This window comes from Vombatus ursinus, unplaced genomic scaffold (assembly GCF_900497805.2).
Source record: "Vombatus ursinus unplaced genomic scaffold, bare-nosed wombat genome assembly UNPS02014768.1, whole genome shotgun sequence".
Taxonomy (NCBI): Eukaryota; Metazoa; Chordata; class Mammalia; order Diprotodontia; family Vombatidae; genus Vombatus; species Vombatus ursinus.
In genome coordinates this window covers 36,361,202-36,385,281 of record NW_020954546.1, presented here as the reverse complement: position 1 = coordinate 36,385,281, position 24,080 = coordinate 36,361,202, and the positions used below count along the sequence as shown (strand labels likewise).

Sequence of the window (24,080 nt, the reverse complement as noted above, 5' to 3'; positions counted from 1 at the left end):
CAATATATACAGTGACTATAATAATGTAAAAAAACAAAACAAAACAGTGCTAAAAAGCAGCCAAAACTCAACTCAATCGTAAGGACAGATCTTTACGCTGGAGGGCAGATGATACTTTCCTTTTTTTTCAAAAGAGAGATGATGGATTCTAGCTGCAGAATGCTTGCTGCACATGTTGTCAGACAGGGCTGCCATGTCAGTAGGTTTTGGTTAACTTTTTGTTTAAAGTAGAGTTCTGGGGGGGATGGTGATATATTAGGAAATGACTGTCGTATCAAAACAAAAGAGCGCAATAAAATAAAAAAGGATACACAAAGATAGGAGGCCATCCATTTTATTCTTAGGTCTCAGGTTTTGTCTCCTCTGAATTTCTGGTTATCTCCATTGCTACCTTCCGACAACACTGTAGCTATTCTTTGTGGCATCTAATGTGGTGACTACATATAGGCACAGTTTTCTCTTTCCTCTTTCCTTTTCAGTTTAAGGCCCTTTTGATTAGATTCACAAGATACCAGGCAAATACTATAAAGCCAGTCTTCGTAAGTTCATGCCCTATCTGACTAAGAACTTGTCATTCCAGCATTTTAAGACACGAGCCTTAAATCCAAATTCCAGACTCAATTTTCTTAATCAGCTGTTGTCTTCCCAAATTTGCCTTTCTCCTCTGAAGTCTTTGACTTATAATTTGTCCCAATGTGAATCATCAGAAATGGATAATAGTCTTCTAGATTGCAAAGTACTGGGAGGTCATCTTGTCTTATGCTCCAATGAGTAGATCTATTATCAGGGAATAGATGCCTCAGTACTACCAGCATAAAGTCACCAATCACTGCTATTTGTCTCTTCTTCCTCTGACCCTTAAGGCATAAGCCTTCACCTGGCAGCCCCAGTGGATCCACATGATCATTCCCTGAAGGACAAAACACTGTCCTCTGACAGTCCAGATCCCTCTCTTCCAGAAGACCTAACATGTTACTTAGCTCCAAGTATTCCTTCTTTCATTCCTTCACAGCAGGACATTCGTACACCCTCCAACCTCTTTCCCTTTGCTTTTTCAGGTCCTTTTTCTTGTTTTGGCCTTTCCATTTTCTAAAGAAACACTTCGTTCTCCTAGACTACCTTAAGAGTGGAAAGGTATTCTTCGACCTCCTTTAGCTTTTCTTCTTGAGAAAGATCAACTTGAGTACAGATCACATTTCCTTGGTCCTGGCAGAAAAGACAAACTTTACACACTTCTTATAGGTCACCAAACAATTTTTGCTGCTTTGCATACTTTCTAGAAACGAAGTTCACATTTATATAGTGCTTTAAGATTTACAAAGCACTTTACATACATTATCCCCATGGCAGCCTTCTACAGCAGGGACTATTATCTCATTTTACAGATGAGGAAACTGAGGTTCATAGAAGTTATAGAACTTGCCCAAGGTCACATAGTCCATAAGTGTCAAATGATAGAACAGAAATCTACGTCTTCCTAACTTAAGTCCTGGGCTCTGGTCCTGTTTGTAGCACTAGTCACTGAATCTCTTGGAGAATTCATTTCATGAGAGCCATAACAAACTTCCTTTCCCTTGCCTTAACTTTCTTGAATTCTTTTCTGTTCTTCCTACTCCTCCCTTTCAGGTTCCTCTCCTGTCCTTTCTCTTCCTTGGGTCCTTCTCCTTCCATTCTTTTTGTTGTCCTTCTCCTGAGTCCTACTTTTCCTTTTCAGGTACACCCTTATCCTCCATCAGCTCAAATTGCTTCTTTCTACCCTAGAACTTTTCCTCCTCTCCTTCAGGTTTGAGTTCTCCCAAATTTTCTTTCTCCTAGTTCATTCTCTGACCTTTTTTTCAACTCCAAATCCCTCAAAATCTCCTTCCTAATTCCTTATTCTTTAACTAGAGTTCTTTGTCTATTCCTTCTCCTTTTTTTATCCTTACTGCTTGGAGCCTTTATCTTCATTCAGAGGATCAGTTCAGAAATAGCCTACCCAATATAAAAAGTCTTTCCCAAACCCCCTAGTTGTTAATGTTCTCTTTTTCATCAATTACCTTGTACTGATTTATTTGTGTACATGTTGTATCAGATTAGGAGCTTCTTGAGGGACAGAGACTTTTATTTTTCTTTTTTGTATCCCCAGGACCTAGGACAGTGCCTTGCACTTGGGTGCTTAACAATTACTGATTTAAATTAAACAGTAACAATAGTTGAATCCTGGAGAGTATGTAAGTTAATTTTAGGAGAACACAGAAGAGCAAATAGATGGCAATTGAGCTTTGGAGGACACCCAGAGTTAGGCGGCAAAAAGAGGCCTCAAGATATAGGCAGAGAGGAGGAGGTATTTATTATTGTAGCATATTTACTGAGAAGTTGTAACAACCAAAATCCATGGAAAAGAGAAGTAACAGGGATTTTGCTTCACTCAATACCGTTTAGTTTTATAGAAGTAATGTTTTATTCAGAATGTTTGTGGTCCTTCCTCAAACTTTCTTTGTTCTAAAAACTAGTTTGGAATATTTGGTATGTGATAGGGGTGTATGCTAGTCCAGAAACCTCAAAAGCAACTCTTCCTACCTGGAGATACAGAGAAAGACAAAAGTAGTCCCTGTCAGTTTTTAAGATCAATTTTGAGAAACTGCCTTTCTTGAAAACTGAAAGGTTCATGTTAAGGATCAGACAAACAGAAAGTAACCATAGGGTGAGAGGGAAGCTTTGCAAATGCACAATCTGGACAAAAGATGGTTACCATTACTGCCACTACCACCAGCCTCATCCCCATCCTACCCCATCCCCATTCCTACTCACTACCCTAAGAACTATTTCCAGCAAGTAGATGGCATAGTGGATACAGCTCTAGGCCTGGAGTTGGGAAGACTTGGGTTCAAATAAGGCCTCAACCACTTACTAGCTGTATGACCCTGGGCATGTCACTTAATCTCTGTTTGTCTCAGTTTCCTAAATTGTAAAATGAGAATAATGATAGCAGCTACCTCCCATGGTAGTTACTAGAATCAAATGAGACAATAATTGGAAAGTGCTTAGCACAGTGCCTGGCACATAGGAGGCACTTAATCAATTTCTGTTCCCTTCCCCCACTTAATCATCAGTACAGGACATGCCAAAAAGAGGTACTTGGAATTGGTCCTCCCTATTACTACTCATGGATTTACACTTTAAAAACTAAGAAAGTAAAAAAATGTGGCATCTGTCTTAGAGTGCCAGACTTTGTCACACTGACATCAAGAACCCCTTCTACTATATATACTTTGATATTTGAATGAAATTTCTCTAAGAAAAACAATGCTCTCAGAATTAAATCAGGAGACTAATAGATTACAAAGTCACATTACAGTCCAATTTGGCTAGGAATAGCCTTCAAACATAGTTATATCATATTCACTTCAAAAAAAAAGGCAATTTCAGATTACCTGAGCAGTTGATTTAGGGCAAAAACTGCTATCTCTAGGAAAAATGAGGTTAAGGCCCAAACCTGTGATTTCAGTAGTATAGAAAACTACCAGTTGAGGAAATGCCTCTACCAGTATAAGATGGCACCTTCTCTGCAACTTAATCATAGAGAATTACCTAGAACAGATAGTTTTAAGTAGCTTAGCCAAGGTCACAGAGCCAGTACACATCAGAAGCAGGACTCGACCTTGATTTTCCTGGCTATAAGGTCAGTTCTCTGTCTACTACATCGTGGTTCCTCTGTTATTATTCATAGAAAATTTGATTAATAGAATAATGTAATCTATTTCTTTGGGGTATAAAAATATTTAGAACTTAAATTCAAATAGTTCAGTCCAGGGACAGGAAATGGGAGACCTGAATTACACAGAGATTTTGTATAAGTTCAGTCATTGATTCTGTGACCCAAAAGTAAATCCCACAAGCACTTTTTTTTCTAGCTTCTACACCAGTAAACAAGAATGATAAGTGACTGCACCTACCTCACAGAGATACTAGGAGGATAAAAGGGGAAAAAATTGTTATTAGGCAGAAATACATTGTACAAATCCAAAGAATTATTATTTTCTATGCATCAGAGAATACTTATTTGCTGAGTACACTATGTTGCTCCACAAGCCCTCCAGATTCTCTCTCTAAATAAAAACCTTGGGGGCAGCTAGGTGGCACAGTGGACAGAGCACTGGCTCTGGAGTCGGGAGGACCTGAGTTCAAATACGGCCTCAGACACATAACACTTACTAGCTGTGTGACCCTGGGCAAGTACTTAACCCTGCTGCCTAACCCAAACCCCCCCCCTCCAAAAAAACAAACAAACAAACAAACAAACAATAAATAAATAAATGAAAAGCTTGCTGGAGGCCTATACAGGTAGTTCTAACACCTTCCTCTAAGGATCATCCAGAAAACTGAAGTCATGAGAGTGATAGGCCATTCAGGGCTTGAGATGTTTCTCATGCTGCCTTCAAAGAAGAGGGAGAAGGAAATGTTTTTACTCATCCAGAAGTAGAATTGTTATATTCCACTCCATTCCCACTTCTCCCCCAAAAATAGAATACCATTTCCCTTTATTTTATTTCAAGTCCTAGGTCACTAGGGTAGGGAACCTGTAGCCTTGAAGTCCCATGTGGCTCAAATTCAGTCAAAGGGCCTCACTTGAGGACCTAGAGGGACACATGGGGCTTTGAGGCTGCAGGTTCCCCACCCCTGGTCTGTGTCTTATTAAAATGTGATTGATGCACTATTCCCTGCTTGTTGCCACTGAGATCTTTTTGGTGAGTATTCAAAGAACCAAGAACCAGGCTTGTTTGCCTTGACCCATCCAGGATCCCAATCTTTAATAGGTGAAAATATTTAAAAGAAAATATTAGTACATTCATTCAATAATTCATTAGACAGGTTTAAAGTCATAGCATTTGAGGACCAACATAAAATATTTTGCCTATCCAGTAATACAATAAATATGCTTTCAATGTCTTTGAATGTTCTGATTTTAACAAAATGTTAATGTTCTGAATGTTCTGATTTTAACAAATACATTCAAAAATTTTCCTTCACTTATATAACTAATAATTAGTGGGTCAGTAGCATATGTAAAAGACAGGCATTATTATAGTTTGATACCTTTTTACTGGTCCAAGGGCGCCCTCTGTCTGAGTGCTGAAAAAAGTTCAAAGCCAAATGAAAGCATTTGAGTCAGATAAACTATTAAGTGCAATTCCATGAGAATGTTCTTTTTTTTAAATCAGAGATGGTTCGTATTCAAAAACAAGAAGTGCTATTTCATTGGCAACCAAGGAGGCAGTCTAAGACAAGGTTGCTAGAATTCACTCTTTTGTTCTTTTGATCACTAATTGTAGACTCCTTCCTAAATACAAACCAAGGTAAGGCCTAGCTAAGCAGTCATCTAAATAATTCTAGGAAAAACACACCATGCTTTTAGCAGATTTGTTATTTGGTAATTTACAATTACCATATAATAATGAAATTATTGCCTTAAATAAATAACCTAGCTAATTTAATTAATTTTACATTTTGCTCTGATCATATACATTTGTGAATATTAGCTTCTTAATTTAACAGAAAGATGAATATTATTATAATCAAACATTTGAGTGTCCACTGTATGCAAGCTGCTGTCCTAGGTGCTAGTGACATAGACAGTGAGAAACACGGTCACTGCTCTCACTAGAATTTATAATCTACTTGGGTAGACAAAGACATATAGAAAAAAAGATAAATAATAATACAATGTAGTAAATAATGCTAAATGAATAGGCCCCTAAATGTCACTGGCTTCTTTTTACACTATATACTAGCACTTAATTCAATTCAAAAAATGCTTATAAAATACCTTTCACTCCTCCCACTCATCTGGACTCATACTTTATGGAGAAAAGACAAACCATCACCATGACCTCCCTTCTGCTTCCCTACTCTAAATCTCAAAACTGAAAACCTTATTACCCATTCACCCTCTTCCTTTGCTCCAGTCTTTACCAAAGAGGTGGCACTCTTCTGGCCAAGACCAAATCTTTCACTTTGCTCATGATCCAATCCTCCTCTGCCTCCAGCAGCTTGCCCCCACAGCCATCACCATCCCTCTCTAATTTTTCATCTCATCTGATTTGCTGGACCTTACCCCACTGCCCACAAACATGTGCACATCTTTAAACTCCTAGACATTTGACTCTACAATCTCCTTATCATATTATTTCTCCCCTCTTTCCCAGCCAAACCCTTAGAAAAAGCTATCTATACTCATTACCCTTACTTTATTTCCTCAAATACACCACTAACTCCACTAAAATCGCTCTTTTAAACGGGTTAGCAATAATTTCTTAATTGCCACATCCACCGGCACAGTGCCTGGGCACACAGAACAAGCACTTAATAAATGCTTGTTTCCTTCCCTTCTTTCTGTTCTCATCCTTCTTGACTTCTCCACAGTACCCACCATTGTTGTATACTCCTCTCATGACACAACTCTCTTTGTGACCAATATGACTCCATTGCCCGCTACTCTCCTTCACGTGTGCCATCTTTCATCCTGAACTACTTGCTGTTCTTTATACCTAATGGTCCACTTTCCATCTGCATGCCTTTGCCCAGGCTGTTCCCCACACGCTCCCTCCTCATCTTTGCCTCGTAAAATCCTAACTTCCACTGAGACTCAGCTTAAGTGCCCCTCTGAAAGCACAGGGTTTTTTCACTTTTTTGGTGCCATGGAGCCCTTTGGAAGTCTGGTAGAATCTATAGATGCCTTCTCAGAATACTATTTTAAATGCATAAAATAAGAAACACAATATTACAAAGGAAATTAATTATATTGAAATGCAGTTAAAATGTTAAAAACAAGTTCACAGACCCTAGGCCAAAGACCCTATAAAGGAAGCTGAGGGTGCCTGCTCTGGTCGTTAGGTCCTAGGCCAGCTACCCTGTAGATGTTTTACATTTACTGATCTATGAAGATAGACTTTTCCCCTCCAATACAACAAGCTCGTCAAGGGCAGGACTTCTTCCTCAGGTTTTAATCTCTAGAGCCTACCGAGTACCTAGCATCTAGGAGGAGCTTAGGAAACATTTAGTGAATTGAATTGAAGGCACTGTGCCAAGAACCTTGCATGCAAAGGCAAAAACAAACAATCATTGCCTTCAAGGAGCTTATATTACTATCCTCAGGATTTGAAAAGCTGTGATATGTTCTACTAGCCCCTAAGGCAGTACTTTTATATAACTTACATTAAAATACATTACTTCAAAACATATTTGAGAGAATATGCTTCCATACTATTAGCTGAATGTAATCTATATAATAAGGGCCTACTTTAAGTGAATTTAGTCTGTTTCAAGTGACAATATAAGAAAATAGCATATATCATACAATAAATGTATATGTAAAGTGCTCTGTAAATTTTAAAATATATAAATGCAAGTTATTATTAATGACATCATTATCAGTAGTTAGGTATTGCATCTTATTAAGATTACAAAATACTAGTGAGCTGAAAAAAAATCCTACTAATAGTCCTGACCAAAAGATTTCTATCATCTACTTCATTCTAATAGGAAAAAAACAAAGTTCTATCATAAATACCTTTTAGCATAGATGACTTTAAATTAATTTTGTTTTTAATTAGGAGTTTTCTAGGACTTACCTTACATTGTTTGCCTGTTCCCTTGGTATATTATTATCTAAAATGGTGAAAATTATTTCATTATATTATAATTTATACATTTAACACAGAAAGTATCCAGAAAGTCTTACTTCAATACAAGAAACCTGCAAAATATTTATGGCCTCAAATGTAATATCCCCAGGCCTTTGGATTGGTGAATGCCTGGAATTCCCTCCTCATTTCTGTCCCTCAGTTTCCCTGGTTTCCTCCAGTCTCAGCTCAAACATCACCTTTTTCAGTAGACAGTTCCTGGTCTCCCCAGTGGCTAGTTCTTCTCCCCTCTGAGATGACCTTCCATCTACTCTGTAGATGTCTTGTATGTACCTAGTTATCAACATCTTCAATGGCAGGGACTATTTTTGCCTTTCTCTGTATCTCCAGAACTTAGCATAATGCATGGTAGACAGTAAGAGCTTAATAAGTGCTTGTTGAATAGAAAATAAACATTGCAAAATTATAAAGGACAAGCATAGTCCCAAAGAAGAGATATGAGAAAACATCTCCCTCTACTTCCTTGCAGAGGTGGGAGGTCAATGGGTGTGGAATATTGCATATATTTTCAGATTTTTTTCAATGTATTGTTCATTTTTGCTGCTTTTTATTCTATTTTCTTTTTAAAATTATAAATGTGAATATATGTACATACATAAATATGATTTTTTGGGAGGGGAGAGGAAGGATACAGAGGGAAATTTAGGTGAGGTTAAAGACAAAGGATATCAATACAATTTATTTTTTAAAAAATATTTGTTAAGTGATTTTAACTAAAGCTTTCATGAATATAGGCATATTTGATAATACTTTTTTATAATATGCACCTTTGATGATACTATTTTAAAATAGGATGTATTCATAAAATAAAATGTATTCAAGCAGGGAACTAAAGTTGCAAGACCAGCATATAACAGAGGTGGGGAACCTTCGACCTTGAGACCACATGTGGCCTTCTAGGTCCTTAGGTGTGGCCTTTTGACTGAGTCCAAGTTTAACAGAACAAATTCTTTTATTAAGGGGATTTGTTCTGTGAAGTTTGGATTCAGTCAAAGGGTGGTACTTGAGGACCTAGAGGGCCACATGTGGCCTTAAGGCTGCAGGTTCCCCACCTCTTGGCTAGAACATAAAGTATTTGTCTTCTTAACAAGAAATAGTACTTGATAAACAATGTTTTATATGGCATTAACTCAAACTTTAGAAATTTGAAATTTGTATTAATTCTCAAAGGGGCTAATCTGAATTTTGCTTTTATACTTGCTACCAAAAAGGAATTTATAAACAAATGAATGACAAGAAAGACAGACAAGGATGAGTGAGATACTTTAAAAGTATTCAGTTGTATAAATTATCTTCTATGCTTATTTGTATATACTTTTGCTCAGTCTTATTAAATCACTTCTCTATGGTCTAGAGAGAAAATCTTCTCTATCGTCTTACTCGAAAGAAACAACTGCTAAAAGCTAAATGTGAGAGATGCCATTTGTTTTAAAACATTCTAAATACTAGATTTTCCAAGATTAACCTTTCTCCCATTAGTCCCAATTAATGACAGCATAATAAAAGGTAACTGAAAACACTAAAACTATCTGGGAGAAGACAGCACTAAAGCTATGAAGAAATCTCTGAAACTGCACAGCTCTTTACTGTAATATAGGTCAAGATGCTTCCACAATAGGACTGGCTAATGACAATATAAAAAAGCTTATTGTTCTAATTCGCAGTAAATAAAATAATAAATCTTAACAAAAGGATTCAGAGAACCATTATATTTAGAGAGATATGTAAGTCCATTTTTTTCAATCTTTAAAAAAACTCACACTCATCATTAAGAAGCTCTGTGTCTTGATACTAAAAGGGAAAGACAATACATTTCAACATGTAATAATGCTAAGTGTCAACACTGGTTAGATACAGTACTTTTTGTCACAATGCATGTGTACATGTACATGTATACATGGACAATAGATGTAAACTAATCAATCTTCACTATACCACTGTAAGAAATGACGTATTACTTCACATTTTTTTTAAAAATAGGGGGGAAACTACTCAGGATTCATGTTACCCAAGATTATAACATAACACGAAAGATACCTGACCTACTTCTAAAGAGGATTATTAGCAAGCACTTGGATCTCTATGAGTCTAGTTTGTAGGGGAGGGGGAGAAGAAAAGTAAAAGGAGTTGATAGGTAAGAGCAGGTAAAAGAAATGAATAAAGGATTAGGCAAAAATGGGCTTGGGGGGAAATACTCGAGGGAAGTAGTATTAAGGGAAGGCAGACAACTTTCCCTCACTTTTTCCCTCCCCAGCTTTGATCCTCACTTCCACTAGCACACTTGGCTAAGGCATAAAAAGATAAAGAGCTAAGTGACCATACTTACCCAAAAATTGGTGACATTTAAATAATTTGATATCTCACTAGACAGCCTCTCAATCTCACTACATATGGGAAAGAAAATACAATGTGATAGACATTACATCTTGATGTTAACATTTTATGAACTCTGAGTTCTGTTAATTATTTTTTTTAGATAATGGATCTTTCTTATTTGTGGTAGCTATGTTTTTATTTTACACCAGTTTGGCCTGTCAACACAAACGATAGAATCACAAACCTTCAGAGTAGGAAGAGAGCTTAGAAGAAATGTTGCCCAACTCCCTCATTTTAGAGATGATGAAATTGAGGCCCAGAATCATTAAATGACTTGACTAGTTACACAGTTTGTGTTAGAGCCAGGAATCAAAACCAAATCTTCTACAATTGTTCTCAGGGATAATGTTTTAAAGTAGATATTTCTAGAAAATTGCTCAGTCATTTTAGAGACTATTTACACCAGCCTGAGCATGTCTATAATCCTTACGGAGGGTGTGGGTGGTAGATGACTTGAGTTTGGAAGTTCTGAGCTCTAAAACCCATCAGGTGTCCATATTAAATCTAGAACCAAAATGGTTAGTCCCTGGGAGAGTGGAGCCACCAGGCTGCCAAAGAACGGGTGAACCAGCGAAGTTTAGAAATGGAACAGGTCAAAGTTTCTCCCAGGCAGATTAGTGGTATGACCAGCCCAGGAGTGGCTGCTGCATGTGCAGCCCAAAAGAAAACCCCCTCTCAAAAAAAAAAAAAATCCAACACAGAAGGAAACAATTTAATGTAAGGTAATACTTACTTTTCATATTCTTCTTTCTTTAATGCCCAATCTAGATAGAAAAGATTAACATTCACTAATTTGCTTATTAAAATTCAATGCAAAAACAGCCAAAGCAAGTTATACATAGTATATACAATATAAATATATACACAGGAGTTCATCAAATGCTTGTTGACAAAAGTCAAACAGTCAGACAAGAAGAGATATGAGGAAGAGTGAAAGAAGACTATCAAAAGACCTTCTACATTAATGGTTAACCATTTTTTCCTCTGTGGTCCATGTGACAAAGCAAAAAAAAAAACCAAAACAAAACCAACCTGCAGATCAACTTCCCTACATGCTATGTGCCACCACCAAAAACAAAAAGCATGCTCCAAGAGGATTATCCTTTGCCCCTACTTTGTTCTCAACTACCTGAAAATGTTATTTCATTATTCAAGAAGTAGGACAGGAGAGGGATTGTGGATTAGAGGCCAGAGCCACACATTCCTATTTAAAATGGGGATGGGAAATGTCAGATGTGATGTCTTTCAGTGAAACTTTTCATTTCACTCCTCACCTTTTAGGCAACTCCTATTGCCCTGATGTAGAATAAAGGATGATGCTTTCCCCCCAAACTAAGCACTAGTGGTGGGAACAAAATTACTTGTCTAAAATTGTTTTTAATATATCTTTACCAATAAAATAAATAATACAACTTAGATGCTGCCCTTTTCTCACTTATTTGCTAAGAACTTATCCAGATATCACTCCATCAGACTGCAAGCTAATCCATAGTCCATCCTTGACTCAATTAAATTGGTTCAAAATATGTCATATGAAAGATTGCACCAAATCACCTGATTGATCTGAGTTTCAACCAAAGCAACTAGTTGAACCAAAGTAAAACAGTAATATCTTTTTACTTTTTCCTGCTCTTCTGTGAACTACCTAATTGACCTGTTCTGTCCAGTTATATGAAAAATCAAAAAACAAATCAACAATTATTTTAAGTTCTTACTACATACCATACTATGCTAGGTGCAGGAAATCGAAAAACAAATCAAGACAAGAAGCATTTCTTAAGCATGTATGCCAGATACTGTGCTGGGAATATAAAGGGGAAAAAAAAAACAACCAGCCCCTGTCCTCATAAAACTCACAGTCTAATGGTGAAACAACATGCAAACAACAAAGTACAGACAAGATAGTGTAGAATTGAACTGTTTCACTAAGGCACTGAGACTGGAGAGGGAAGAGAACTCAGCTGGTACAAGGGTTATGGCCTGTCCAAATACTGAGCAGTGAACAGATTGCAGGTCAAAGGGACAAAGATCAGTCTAGGAAGGAGGGAGACAAAGGGAGAGATGGAATGATAGGTTATGGTCTGATAAAGGAAATATTCATATAGTTGATGAACAGATGAATTCTTAATTGTCACACTCTGGATCTCACCATTATCTACAAGTGTTCCTTAATCAAAAACTGACATTTTTTATCTGACCATAACCTATCATTCTACCTTTCCCTTATGTCTCACCTTCCTAAATTTGTTCTTTGCCCTCATTTTGACCTCCAATCCCTCTATCTCTCATCACTTTCTCAGGTCATTACTCCTGATTTGACCTCCCTTCCCAATCTCAACACTGTAATCAACCAATTCAATTACTCTGGAATCTGTCACCTTCTTATGCTATCGTGTTCACGTCTTGTCAAATCTCTCTGTTGAATTACTTCCACCAATGGCCTTCCTGTTCCTACTCACTTGCTAAACAGAGCTGGAGAAAGTCACAAAACTAAGAGGTCAACTGTTATCTAATCTTAACTGTACCTTTATTGAACAAGGCAATCTTCCCTAATGGATTCCTTATCTCACTTTCAATAGAAACTACTTCAAACCTTCTCTTCTCTCAACCCACTCAACTGACAAAATTGAAGCCACTCATTAGGTGTTAAACGGTTCTCTTCTCAAGATCCCTGGACATCACCCCTCCCACTTCCTCTAGTTGGACCAGGTAGACTTTCTACTCACCAAGGCATTCAATCCTTTTACCCATTGATTCAATCCCCATTTGTCTTCTCCAGCAGACTTCCTCTGAACCAACACCTCTTTCTATAATCTTCAGTCTCTCCCAATCTACTGATCTCTTCCCTCTTGCTTTCAAACATGTCTTTCACTAGACCCCTACCATTCCCACAAGCTATCATCTCCTTTCCTCCCTTTATCAACCAAATTCCCAGGGGAAAAATTTTCTATATTCATTTGCTCTTCTTTAGCTTCTGATCCTATTACCCAACTGAAACTGCTCTTTCCAGAGTGACCAATGATCTTAACTATCAAATCTGATTGTCTTTTTCAGTCCTCGTTCTTCTTCATCTCTCTCCTACATGTGACAAGGTTGACTACTCTCTCTCCTCTCTGGGTTTTTATAACCCTGTTTTCTCTTGATTCTCCTCCAATATGTCTGACCGCCTCTGCTAGCTCATCATAGCATGTCCCCTAACTGTGGGTGCTCCCCAAGTCTATTCTCTTTTCTTCAGCCCTACAACACCAATTCTCTATTAGACATTTCAAAGTAGGTATGTCAGAGATATTTCAAACTCAATGGCCAAAACTAAATTTATCATTTCTCCCCCCAAACCCAACCATCTTCTAAACTTACCTATTTTTATCAAAACCAAATTTAAAATCTCTCCCCCCAAACCCACCCATCTGCCAAACTTACCTATTTTTGTCAAAGGCACCACTCTTTTTCTAGTCTCTAAGGTTTGTAATCTCAGCATTAACCGTAATTCCTTATTCTTACTCACTCGTCATATCCAGTCAGTTGCTCCATCTTGGTGTTTCTACCTACATTACATCTCTTGCATCTAACCCCTTCTCTTTGTGCACATAGTACCACCTCACTTCAGGCACTCATCATCATCCCTTGCTTGGCCCACTGCAATTGGCCTCTCTGCCTCAAATCTCTCTCATTCCAATCCATCCTTCCCAGCTAACAAAGTGATATTCTTTCAGCACAAATCTGAGAATGTCACTTATTCCTACTCAATAAGCTCCAATGACTCCTCTTTACCTTTAGAATAAAATATAAATTCCTCTGTTTGGCGCTCTCTCTCTCTCTCTCTCATACACACACACACACACACACACACATATGCATTAATGATATATTGAAAGAAGATTGTTTGAAGCAGAGATGAGAAGAGAGTGCACTGCAGGCATGGCAGTTGGCCAGCTCAAAAAGGTAGAGATGGGAAACCAACTGTGAGAAGCACAGAGATGGACAGTTTGGTTGGATTGTAAAGCTTTACATAAAACTTCCCATTTGGCACTCTACAATTTTATCAAACTGGCCTCCTCTTTGCTACACACACTTGATTTTCCATCTCCATGCCTTTGCATCAACCCCCATGCCTGGAATACCTTCCCCTCTTATTTCTGCCTCACAGAATCTCTCTTTCCCTTCAAGACATAGTTCAGGTACACAGAGCCTTCCCTGATTCCAAATGCTAGGAAGTTCCTTTCCTAATTTTGACTTTAATCTTATATTTAGTTTGTATTTAATCTATACACACTTATTCTGTATGTATTTAATATAGAACTCAGTTCCTTGATAGTAGGGATTGTTTAACTTTTGGGCCTTTGTGTCCACTGCATCTAGTACTTAGCAGGCACTTAATGAATTCTTGTTGATCGATTTGATCTATTCTACCAAGTGGAATGATTCCCAGTGCCAAGTCCTATGTGTGTAAGTGTCCCTCAAGCAGTAAATTCTTCCACTGAATCTTCTGTAGATGTCATCAATAAGTAAACGACACGGTCAAAGTCTTTCTGTTTCTTATCACAGTGAATTAGCTTTCAAAAATCACTTTGGAATACATTCTTCTGGGATACATCTATCTTCTCAAAACTGTACCTACTTCAAACACTACGACAAGGAAAATCATACCTTTTCATTAATTTCAAAAGATTACAAATATAAACTGATGTAAGATGAAGTGATTATAGTGACTAAAGAGATTTTTAGAAATTATAGTACACTAGAAGCAGTCACCTTTCATATTTCCTGTTAACAGAGACCAAAATTGGCACAAAATTCATAACTCCGAAAGATTTATACATTAATTTATTTAATTCCTACTCCAATTATTTTTTTAGAGTTGTTCATAAGGAGAAAACTGGCTGGTTTAAGTTTCACTTCTGCTCTACTCCTGTAGTTTGGTTCTTTAAGGAAAGATTTAATGGAAGCTGAGTTGGCAGAGTCCATAAACTAGTCAATCAACACTTGAGTAACCAAGAAATCACTATATTATCTAATTCCAATGAGAAATATGTATTTTCATTTCAGATTACATACCCTTTGTCTTATATCGCAGCCTTGAGTTCTAATGGAAAGAAAGATGATTTTGAATAAATACAAAATGGGTAATTAAATCCTGTAAAAAGGTATATACTATGGAAAAAAAATGAAAAATTCTCAAGTAACATGTTCTAATTTATTCATTCATATACATGATATTTACAAGTCTAAAGAAAATACACAAGTATAAATACCGCATTTTTTAATTTCCTGTTTTCTGTCCTTAAAGCATCAATTTCTTGGACCTAATGAAAAAAAATTTTCCAAGTTACTAGAAACTTTTGTTACTAATGTAATGACACATAAATGTGAGTTAACACTTTTCAACTGCCTAAAAGTATTATCTAAATTATTCCAAAATTTAGTTATAACTTTATTAATTTACTTTGAAAAGAAACAATCAAGTCTAAAGGCAAGATGAAGTAACTGTATCGTATTTACAACTAAAACAACTCTGAGTTTATTTTGAATAAATCACAAGTCACTTGTCCTCTGTTTGCCTCTGTTTCCTGAACTTTAAAATGGAGATAATAATAGCATCTACCTCTCAGGGTTACTGTGAGGCTCAAATGAAATAATATTTGTCAAAAGTGCTTAGCACAGTACCTGGTATATGGTAGGCATGATATAAATGCTTATTCCCTTCCTTTTCCCTCCCTCTACTCCAATTTTATCATTAATTGCAGTTCTATTTGAGGAAGTGTTGATATTTTTAATCAATAAAAAGACATAATAGATATTACATATAGAGATAACAATAGATAATATAATTATATTATGTATATAATCTTAATAAAAGATTTTTTTTAATGAATTATACATTTCCTTCAGGAAGAGAATGGGCTGATCAAGTTGGGAACCATGATAGCATTCTCTGAACTTGTAATAATTATTTATAATTTCCATTAGAACTTTTAAGGTCTATGTACTAGTATATCCCTATCATGTAAAAATTGTCATTGAGATCAGATTTCACGGAAAACTGTAGGAGATAGAAAACAGGCACTTTTCCCACCCCCACAAAACTTTATAAATGACTGAACTATAACCATCAGGACACTTTATTACTTACAGACTGGCTGCTATCTAAAAAAGTACAAATTTCATGAACAAGTCTCCTTCTCTGCTCCTTGTTCTTTCTACAAATTAAAAAAAGTCAAAATAATCTTATATATTATAGTATATGATAAATTTCATGGGAGAAAAAATCTAGCACTGTAGGTGGTCAGTCTTAACTTACAAGATTTGCAGGCGTGTTTCATTTTTCATCAACATAAGTCCACTGTTTTCTATAATACATGAATATTTTATATTAAACACATTTTAATCTACCATGATCAGACCTTTCTCAATTAGATTTTTTAGCCTAATATTGTTATTTACATATCTCACTAACGCTTTTTCTTAACCTAAGACATCTCAGAAGACAAAATTTTGTTTTGTTTTTAATGGACAGAGAAAAATCAGAGGAAAAAAGCTGCTAATAATTCTGCACACTTCAAGTTGTACCAATTCAGCAATATTCTTAAGGGGTTTCTGATTTCCCTAAATTATGTTCCTAACGGTTTAATGGATGGTAACAAAAGTTTCAGTGGAGGAATTTACAATCTGAACAGTCTTAAATACAATAATTTGCTTAAATTGACATTGCTACATCTGCCATCCTGTTAATGTTCAATTCTTCACTTGATACATTTCATACAAGTGTTCATGGTCACAAGATACTATATATAAAACCACTTAATTGCATGTAAAGGACTACGATACAAATCTGGGGGGAGGGGATTTATTTTTTTTTGCCCGTGTTTCATTTCACACCTCATCTTAAACAAATGCAGCAAGGAGAAACATTTACCCTCTTTTTCAAGAAATGGCATGGTGAAGAGGAGACCTGGGGGTACAAACACAGAAATGCGTACATTTAGCCTTTGGGCACTAGTAGATTTGTTTCCATTGCAAAGTTTCCCTGTTAATAAATAATTCATAATATGTGAGATTCCCCTTCCGTTCTAGGAGCAAAAAAAAAAAAAAAAAAAAAAAAAAATCCCTTCTCGCCCTCCCGGTATGCAGAGTACCCCCACCCATTTCGGACCCGATTAACTCCCTTTCCTTCCAGCGCATACGGGACGTAGGCTCCTCCAGTCTCCCCTCAGCCCGGCTGCCGTTGAGGGCGCAGGGTACGGAATTCAAAACCTAACCGGCCTCTGAATCTGGGAGAAGGTAGCTCGTGGCCCCGCCCCGCTCAAGGCAGAGACCCCTCGCGGCCTCGCGCACCCCTCCTACACGCAAGCTACAGAGGTTCTCGGTCAGACCGCTGGGGCCCCCGCCCCCGAATCCCGCGCGCAGACCCCGCCCCCAAGTCCCTTCCGGGGAGCGGGAAACTAACCCAGTCCCGGCCCCAGTAGAGGAGCTCGCGCTCGAGCTCCGCCCCCAATCCTCTAGTTGGGCGTCTCACCCCCGCCCCCAGAGAGAGCTCGCGCCCCGCCTCCAGTTAGTCAGCTACTGGTTCGGTAGTCCGAGTCCCAGCCTCGTTCTCTGTCTGGTTGCTCGGGTCTCGGCCTCGCCCTCAGTCAGAGCTCGGATCCTAGCTCCGCCCCCAGTAAACTAGCATTCTAGCCCCGCCTTCAGGCAGAAAACCCCGCCCCCTAGTCTGTCGTTCATGTCCTAGCCCCGCCCCCGAGTCCACTGGCTTTTGAAAGGCCATGGGCCATTGGGCAGTTCGCGCCTTGGGCCCCTACCTGTGTAAGCCTATGCTTCCAGGCTCTGCACCGAAGTGCCATGTCGTGTCAGTACCCAATTCTTTCAGAATGCGCCTGCTCTGGGGTCTCTAAACAGATCCCTCCAATAACGACGCTTAGAACCTGGAGCTTTAATGTCTGACAGGTCTACGCGGTTCAAAACCAGGCCCGAAGACGCTAAGTGGCTGAACCCAGGGGGGGGGCAGAGGCGGCATCAGAAGCCCCCTCGTGCTGGCTGGTGCTGGTTCTGCCACCCTGCGCTGAGGACCCTCCTAGAAAAGCCCTTTGCGTTTTCATTAGCTACACCATTCCTTGGAACGGGAGCGGCACAGGGTCGTGCTCATTGGGAAAATCCATTTTCCGCCCCCACCCCCCACCTCCCAAACCTAAACTCTGACTTCGGGGCCCATGACATGTCTGCTGTTGTTCAGTCGTTTCCAACTCTTCGGGACCCCATTTGGGGTTTTCTTCGCAGAGATACTGGAGTGGTTTGCCATTATTTTCTCCAGCTCATTTTACAGATAAGGAAACTGAGGCAAACAGGGTTAAATGACTCAGGGTCACATAGCTAGTGTCTGAGGCCGAAAACAGGAAAGAGGAGTCTTTTCGACTCCAGGCCCGGAGCTCTATCCACTTTGCCACCTAGCTGACTACAGCTATGTCTAAAGTCCCTTCTAAACGTAGCAGGCCCACCCGCACCATCCACCAACTTGGCTTCGGGAAGAGCCAGAAAGTGCAGACAAAAGAATGAATGAGAAAAGGGCCTTAAAATGGATCGGGAAAAAGTATTGGCTCCTGGAGACCACGTGGTCGAGTGGGTGGAATCAGACCCACGGTTGTGGCCTGCCAGCGCCTGGCGCAGGACTACAACTCCCAGAAGTCTTCAAGGCCTATCACGCGCCCGGAAGCGAAAGCTCTAGCCGGGAAGGAAGGCGGCCCTGCCAAATAAACAGACCGGCTCTTTGCTTTTTGTAGGGGGGTGGGGAGACAGCTGCTGTGCGAAAACCTCCCTTTTGCCAACATGAACGTGGTTTTTGCCGTGAAGCAGTACATTTCCAAAATGATAGAGGACAGTGGGCCCAGCATGAAAGTACTTCTCATGGATAAGGAGACGGTGAGTTTGGTTTGGGTTCTGTAGCCCGCCCCATCTCTTCCTCCCTCGTCCTCCCCAGGCTGGGCTTTCCCTGATGTTGAGATTTAGTATTTCATTAAGGGTGTACAGTCAGTAAGCATTTATAGCCGCCTTTTATGTGCCAGGCACTGTACTAAGTGCCGGCGATGTAGAGAAAAGTGAAAGACAGCCCCTGCCCTCAACGAGCTTACAGCCTAACGGGGAGACAACGTGAAAATGTGAAATACGAACGATGTATGTAGAATTATGTATATACACACATATGTATGTATACGTATATTTCAGATTGCCTCCAATTTACCCCGTGTGTGAATATATACATGTGTCTGTAAATACAATCTATGTATTATCTATATGTGTATACATGGGTATTATACACATATGTATGTATTATTATACATGTGTATATCAGATTACCTCCCATTTAGCCTGTATGTTTGTACACATAAATGGGAGGTTATCTTAGAGGGAAGGTACTAGCATTAAAGGGAAACAGGAAAGTCTGTGATTTTAATTCTGTAAATTGAGTATGCCCTGCCCAGTGGGTTTCTAATTAAATGACTAGAGTTCCTCCCTAGCGTCCTCTTCCTGTCAACTGAGCAGTTTGATGAGACAAGGAAACTCTTAATAACTAGCTGGTCCACAGCCGTAATAGGCATGGTTAGATGTCTTTTTCAAGAAAAGGTCAACAGGTATGAGATTGAGCAGCTGCCTGCTATGTGCTAGGCACGTGCTAAGAGCTGAGTCCCTGCCCTTGAGGAACCCACATTTTAACCGGGGAGAGACAAGGTCTTCTGTCTCTAGGAGTGTGGTGGCCAGACAAGGAAGTTAGGGCTAGGAAGGGAGTTAGAATCCATAGGGAAGGCATTTGGCATGAGCCTTTGGGAAGGAATAGAACTCTTGAATTGATTATTGTGTCCTGAGTCAGGACAGCTCCAGGAAGGGAGTTGCACAACTGAGTGGATTCACTTCTCTAGAGACTGGAGACATGGATTCAAGAGGTCAGGTGTACAGGGTACTGAAAATGGGGGAAGCAGATGTCATGGCTGAATGGTGAGATGGGAAAGGATGGTCCTTTAATTTTTAGCAAAGACTTTTCATTTCTGATTGTAGCTTTGGAGGATTCACATGAGGTTACAAGTTATTGCTCTTTTCTCTCATGCTTTTAAAATGCAAATTAAACTTGTCTTTTTCAAATCCTGACTAACACTAACAGTGTAATGCAAGTCATTTAACCTCCCCTGAGTCTCAGTTTCCTCCTCAGTAAAGTGGAGAAAGTAATAACTACCTCACAGGGTTTTCTTGAGGAGTAAATGAGATAATAATGTATGTTAAGTGCTTTTTTTTGGAGGAGGGCGAGTAATCTTTGAACTAGTTTATAATTTCAGCTATTGTTACTGTGGCAGAAAGTCTATTTGGAATTCAAGTGTAAATAAATGTAGACAGAGACCATGTATTTCTAGTCTAATATTGTACTCTTCATACCTTTTATAAAAGCCCGCCAGCACTCAAAAAATGTTGGCATTGTTATCCTATCTATGTTTTGTATGTATGTATATTTTGTCTCCTCCAATAAAATGTAACCTCCTTGAGGGCAGGGACTTTTCATTTTTATCTTAAACCTTAGTGTGTTTCCTGGCACAAAGTTAGTGCTTAGTAAATGCTTGTTGATTGATTAAATTTGATGGCATGTAAAGTACCCAGTTAAGTAGTAATGAAGAGAGATTAGAAATGATTCTGTAGTAAAATTGGTGTTTGTCCTTCTGGAACAGGGTAATCTTGGTTCATTCTTTTTATGTCTAGACTGGTATAGTGAGTATGGTGTACACACAGTCAGAGATTCTTCAGAAGGAAGTGTACCTTTTTGAACGGATTGATTCTCTGAATCGAGAGACCATGAAACACCTGAAAGCCATTTGTTTTCTTCGACCTACAAAGGTATTATGTACACTGAGGTTATGCCCAGGCTTATGCAGATTTTTATATTCAGGTCTGAACACAACACAGAGAATATAAATAGTAGTCAAGATATATTTGGATTACTATTTGAGGTGGGCTATCATCATTCTGGACTCTTGGCCTTTAAAAAACAAACATATCTTTTCTTCCCATGTTATAAAACCCTCTTTGTATCTCTCTATGCACCTAATATCACCCCAGGCACACAGTAAATGCTTAATGAATAATTGAATGAGTCAATTAATGGGTTATCATTACTATTATTGATTTACTGAAGTCTTTACTCTAACACTGTTTTTTTGATAAGGAAAATGTGGATTACCTAATTCAGGAGCTCCGAAGACCTAAATACAGTGTGTATTTTATTTGTAAGTATATAATTTTCTTTTTGGTACATTTGGTTCCATATAAGCTAATTTTTTTGTTAGACATACCTTGTCATACTGTGGATTAGAGGATCATCAAAACATATCATTCTATGCTTGGTTTTCTCTTTTTTGTTGCCCTGTATTCAGATATATAAAGTTCAGATAGCCATTATCCTAGTGTAGAGAGCTGAATATAATTGCCATAAGTTATTGACATTTAAGAAAAGAAATGATAATATCAAAAATAAGTTTTTATTGCTTTTTTTGAGGCATTTTCAAATTTCAAAACGTACAGATGGTCACATTTTATGCCTCTGATCAGAAAGATATCTACATTATGCTTTTATAAACTAAGGCACAGATGTCCCTTCCTTATTGTGGGAGAAGAGGAAAAAGTGCAGCAAAATATAGGGCAGTTTTTTTCATATCCTGCTTTGCCCTTTTGCTTCATTCAGAAAACATTTGTTAATAGCTCATCATATGGCAGGCACTGTGCTAGGCCCCTGGGTAAGATACAAGGTTAGGTCTATAGAGGTGGAATCGTTTGGATAAATAGTTTTGCTAGTTTCTTTCAGAGCTCATCCCACGTGCTACCTCCTACATGAGGTCTTTCCTGATTCTTGTTCCTCTCAGAGCTCAAGTGCTTCCCCCACCTAAATAAATAAATACATACATACATACATACATAAATGGTTTTGAGTGGGTTGTTGTTCTTTGGTATTGATAAACATCATCGTAAAAAAAAGTGCATGTTGAATGACTTTGCCCGCCAGGCTAAAACCAATTCTTCTATCCTTGTATTTTCTCCCTGTGAGCTGGATTTATAAATTTATCATCACACATATCATAAGAGCCCAACACTGAGCAATTCTTAGATATTGATCTAAGTCAGAATTGTTATATAGGATTTATTTGGATTCTTCTGTCTGCAGAGGACTAGCGATAATCATAGCCATTAAGACTTACCTGAGGTATGATTATTGCAAAGCAAAGTATGCAGTGAGGCGTTTTTCATTTCCTTGGGGAGTTTGCCAGCTACATGAGCTCTTGTTTCCGGTTCCCAGTGCAGAGTCTCTGAGGAAGAAGTGGCCCTTCTCCTTGCAAAGGCCAATCCCTCCACTTGGACCCTTGAGCCCATCCTTTCCCACCTCCTCTGGAAACTTGCCCTCTTGAGCATTCTTTTTTCTGTCTTTGACCTTTCCTTATCCACAAGGTCCTTACCTCTTCCTATAACACACCTGTATCTCCCTATCTGTAAAGTTCCACTTGACCCTGCCAAAGCCAAAGTTATCCTCTTGTCATTTTTCTTCCCTCTCACAGCTAGACCAGGAAGCGGTGTTCTACACTCCTTGCTTCTGTTTGTTCACCTCCCCTTCTCTGCTCACCCATTTGCATTATAATTTCCAACACCACTGCTTCACCAAATAGCTCTCTTCAAGATTGCGAATGATCCCATAACTGCTAAATCTGATGGCTTGTTTTTAGTCCCAATCCTCTTTGACCTCTCTGCAGCATTTGACACCATCGGTCAACCCTTCCTTTCCATACTCTGTCTTTTCTTGGTTTCCAAAACGCTTTTCTCTCCTGGGTGTCTTTCTTCTGTCTTACTAGTCCTCAGTTCTCCTGTGCTCAATCACCATCCATCTCCCATTCCCTAAGCATGTGAATCCCCTAAAGGGATGTGGACCTACGCCCTCTGCACTTCCCTCTCTCTATCTATTTTAATGAGCTTGTCAGCAACCAAGGGTTTAATTACTATCTCTCTCAAGATAATTTTCAAATCTATATATCCAGTCCCCCCTCTTTTTTTAATCTTCAGTTCCATCAACCAACTCGTTGGTAACTCAAACTCAACATCAAAAATCATGTAACTTATTCTCTTTTCTTCTTATTCAAGCTCCCTCCAAATACCTCTGTTTCTTTTGAAGACGCTCCTGTCCTTCTAGGCACCAAGGTTCACAGCCTTGGAGTCATTCTTGACTCTTCCCTCGCCCCTCATAGCTAATTAGTTACCAAGCCTTGCTGATTGTATCCTTCCAACATCTATCCCCTTCTCTTAACAAAACTCTACTCTAATTCAGGCCCTGGCCACTCCTTATCTGGACCACTAAAATAACCTGAATGGTCTACTTGCTTCCAGTCTCTCACTTTCTGTAATATGTCTGCCACAGAGCTGACAAGTTAATATTTCCAAACCTGTAGGGCTGACCATTCAGAAATCCTCAGTGTCTCCCTGTTGTCTCTAGAGTAACAACATTCAAACTCCTCAGCTTGACATTAATGTAACCTAGAACAACTGATGCAGAGCAAAGAAACAGAAACGGGAAAGCAGTGTACACAGTTCTGAAGTAATGTAAGTAAAAACAATACCAAAAGGTAGTAGGACTGAATAATTGCAATGACCAAATGGTCCAGTAGAACAGATGATAGAATTTACTTCCCTTCTCTCCCTTGAGAGGTGGTGAGCTCTGTATGTGTCGTGTTTGGTTTTGCTTTGCTACGAGAGGTTCCAATGTTGGTATTGGCCTGCAGATATCAGGACATGATTTTGGCATGAAAAACAAAAGCTATCAATAAATCTTTTTTTAAGACCCCTTTACAGTCTGACCCACCTTTCTGTACATATTTTGTGATTCTATGACTCCCTCCAATGGCTCTGTGGATCAGCCTAACTGCCCTGTTGTTCTTGAGACTCATCAGTCCATCTCCCATCTCAGTGCCTTTGTGTAGTCCACCGGGAATGCCTGCCTTCCTCACCCTTTGCCCT

The 24,080-nt window shown here is 38.8% G+C and overlaps 2 protein-coding genes across 2 annotated transcripts in view; one reads left to right on the top strand and one right to left on the bottom strand.

Moving 5' to 3' along the window:
- LOC114042953 overlaps positions 1 to 17,820 on the bottom strand; it is a 32,444-nt gene extending 14,624 nt beyond the window's left edge. The window contains exons 1-14 of the mRNA XM_027861730.1: positions 17,739 to 17,820; positions 17,620 to 17,681; positions 17,503 to 17,554; positions 16,972 to 17,007; positions 16,357 to 16,405; positions 16,189 to 16,255; positions 15,311 to 15,361; positions 15,114 to 15,141; positions 10,792 to 10,822; positions 10,009 to 10,066; positions 9,443 to 9,473; positions 7,611 to 7,647; positions 5,077 to 5,112; positions 3,936 to 3,947 (exon numbers count right to left, since the gene is read on the bottom strand). Coding sequence (XP_027717531.1) covers positions 3,936 to 3,947; positions 5,077 to 5,112; positions 7,611 to 7,647; positions 9,443 to 9,473; positions 10,009 to 10,066; positions 10,792 to 10,822; positions 15,114 to 15,141; positions 15,311 to 15,361; positions 16,189 to 16,255; positions 16,357 to 16,405; positions 16,972 to 17,007; positions 17,503 to 17,554; positions 17,620 to 17,681; positions 17,739 to 17,820 — 632 coding nt within the window. The remainder of the gene's footprint in view (positions 1 to 3,935; positions 3,948 to 5,076; positions 5,113 to 7,610; positions 7,648 to 9,442; positions 9,474 to 10,008; positions 10,067 to 10,791; positions 10,823 to 15,113; positions 15,142 to 15,310; positions 15,362 to 16,188; positions 16,256 to 16,356; positions 16,406 to 16,971; positions 17,008 to 17,502; positions 17,555 to 17,619; positions 17,682 to 17,738) is intronic.
- Positions 17,821 to 18,768: 948 nt separating this feature from the next.
- The window catches only part of LOC114042911 (vacuolar protein sorting-associated protein 45), a 69,695-nt gene continuing 64,383 nt past the window's right edge, over positions 18,769 to 24,080 (top strand). The window contains exons 1-3 of the mRNA XM_027861697.1: positions 18,769 to 18,968; positions 20,790 to 20,924; positions 21,253 to 21,313. Coding sequence (XP_027717498.1) covers positions 18,876 to 18,968; positions 20,790 to 20,924; positions 21,253 to 21,313 — 289 coding nt within the window. The 5' untranslated portion in view covers positions 18,769 to 18,875. The remainder of the gene's footprint in view (positions 18,969 to 20,789; positions 20,925 to 21,252; positions 21,314 to 24,080) is intronic.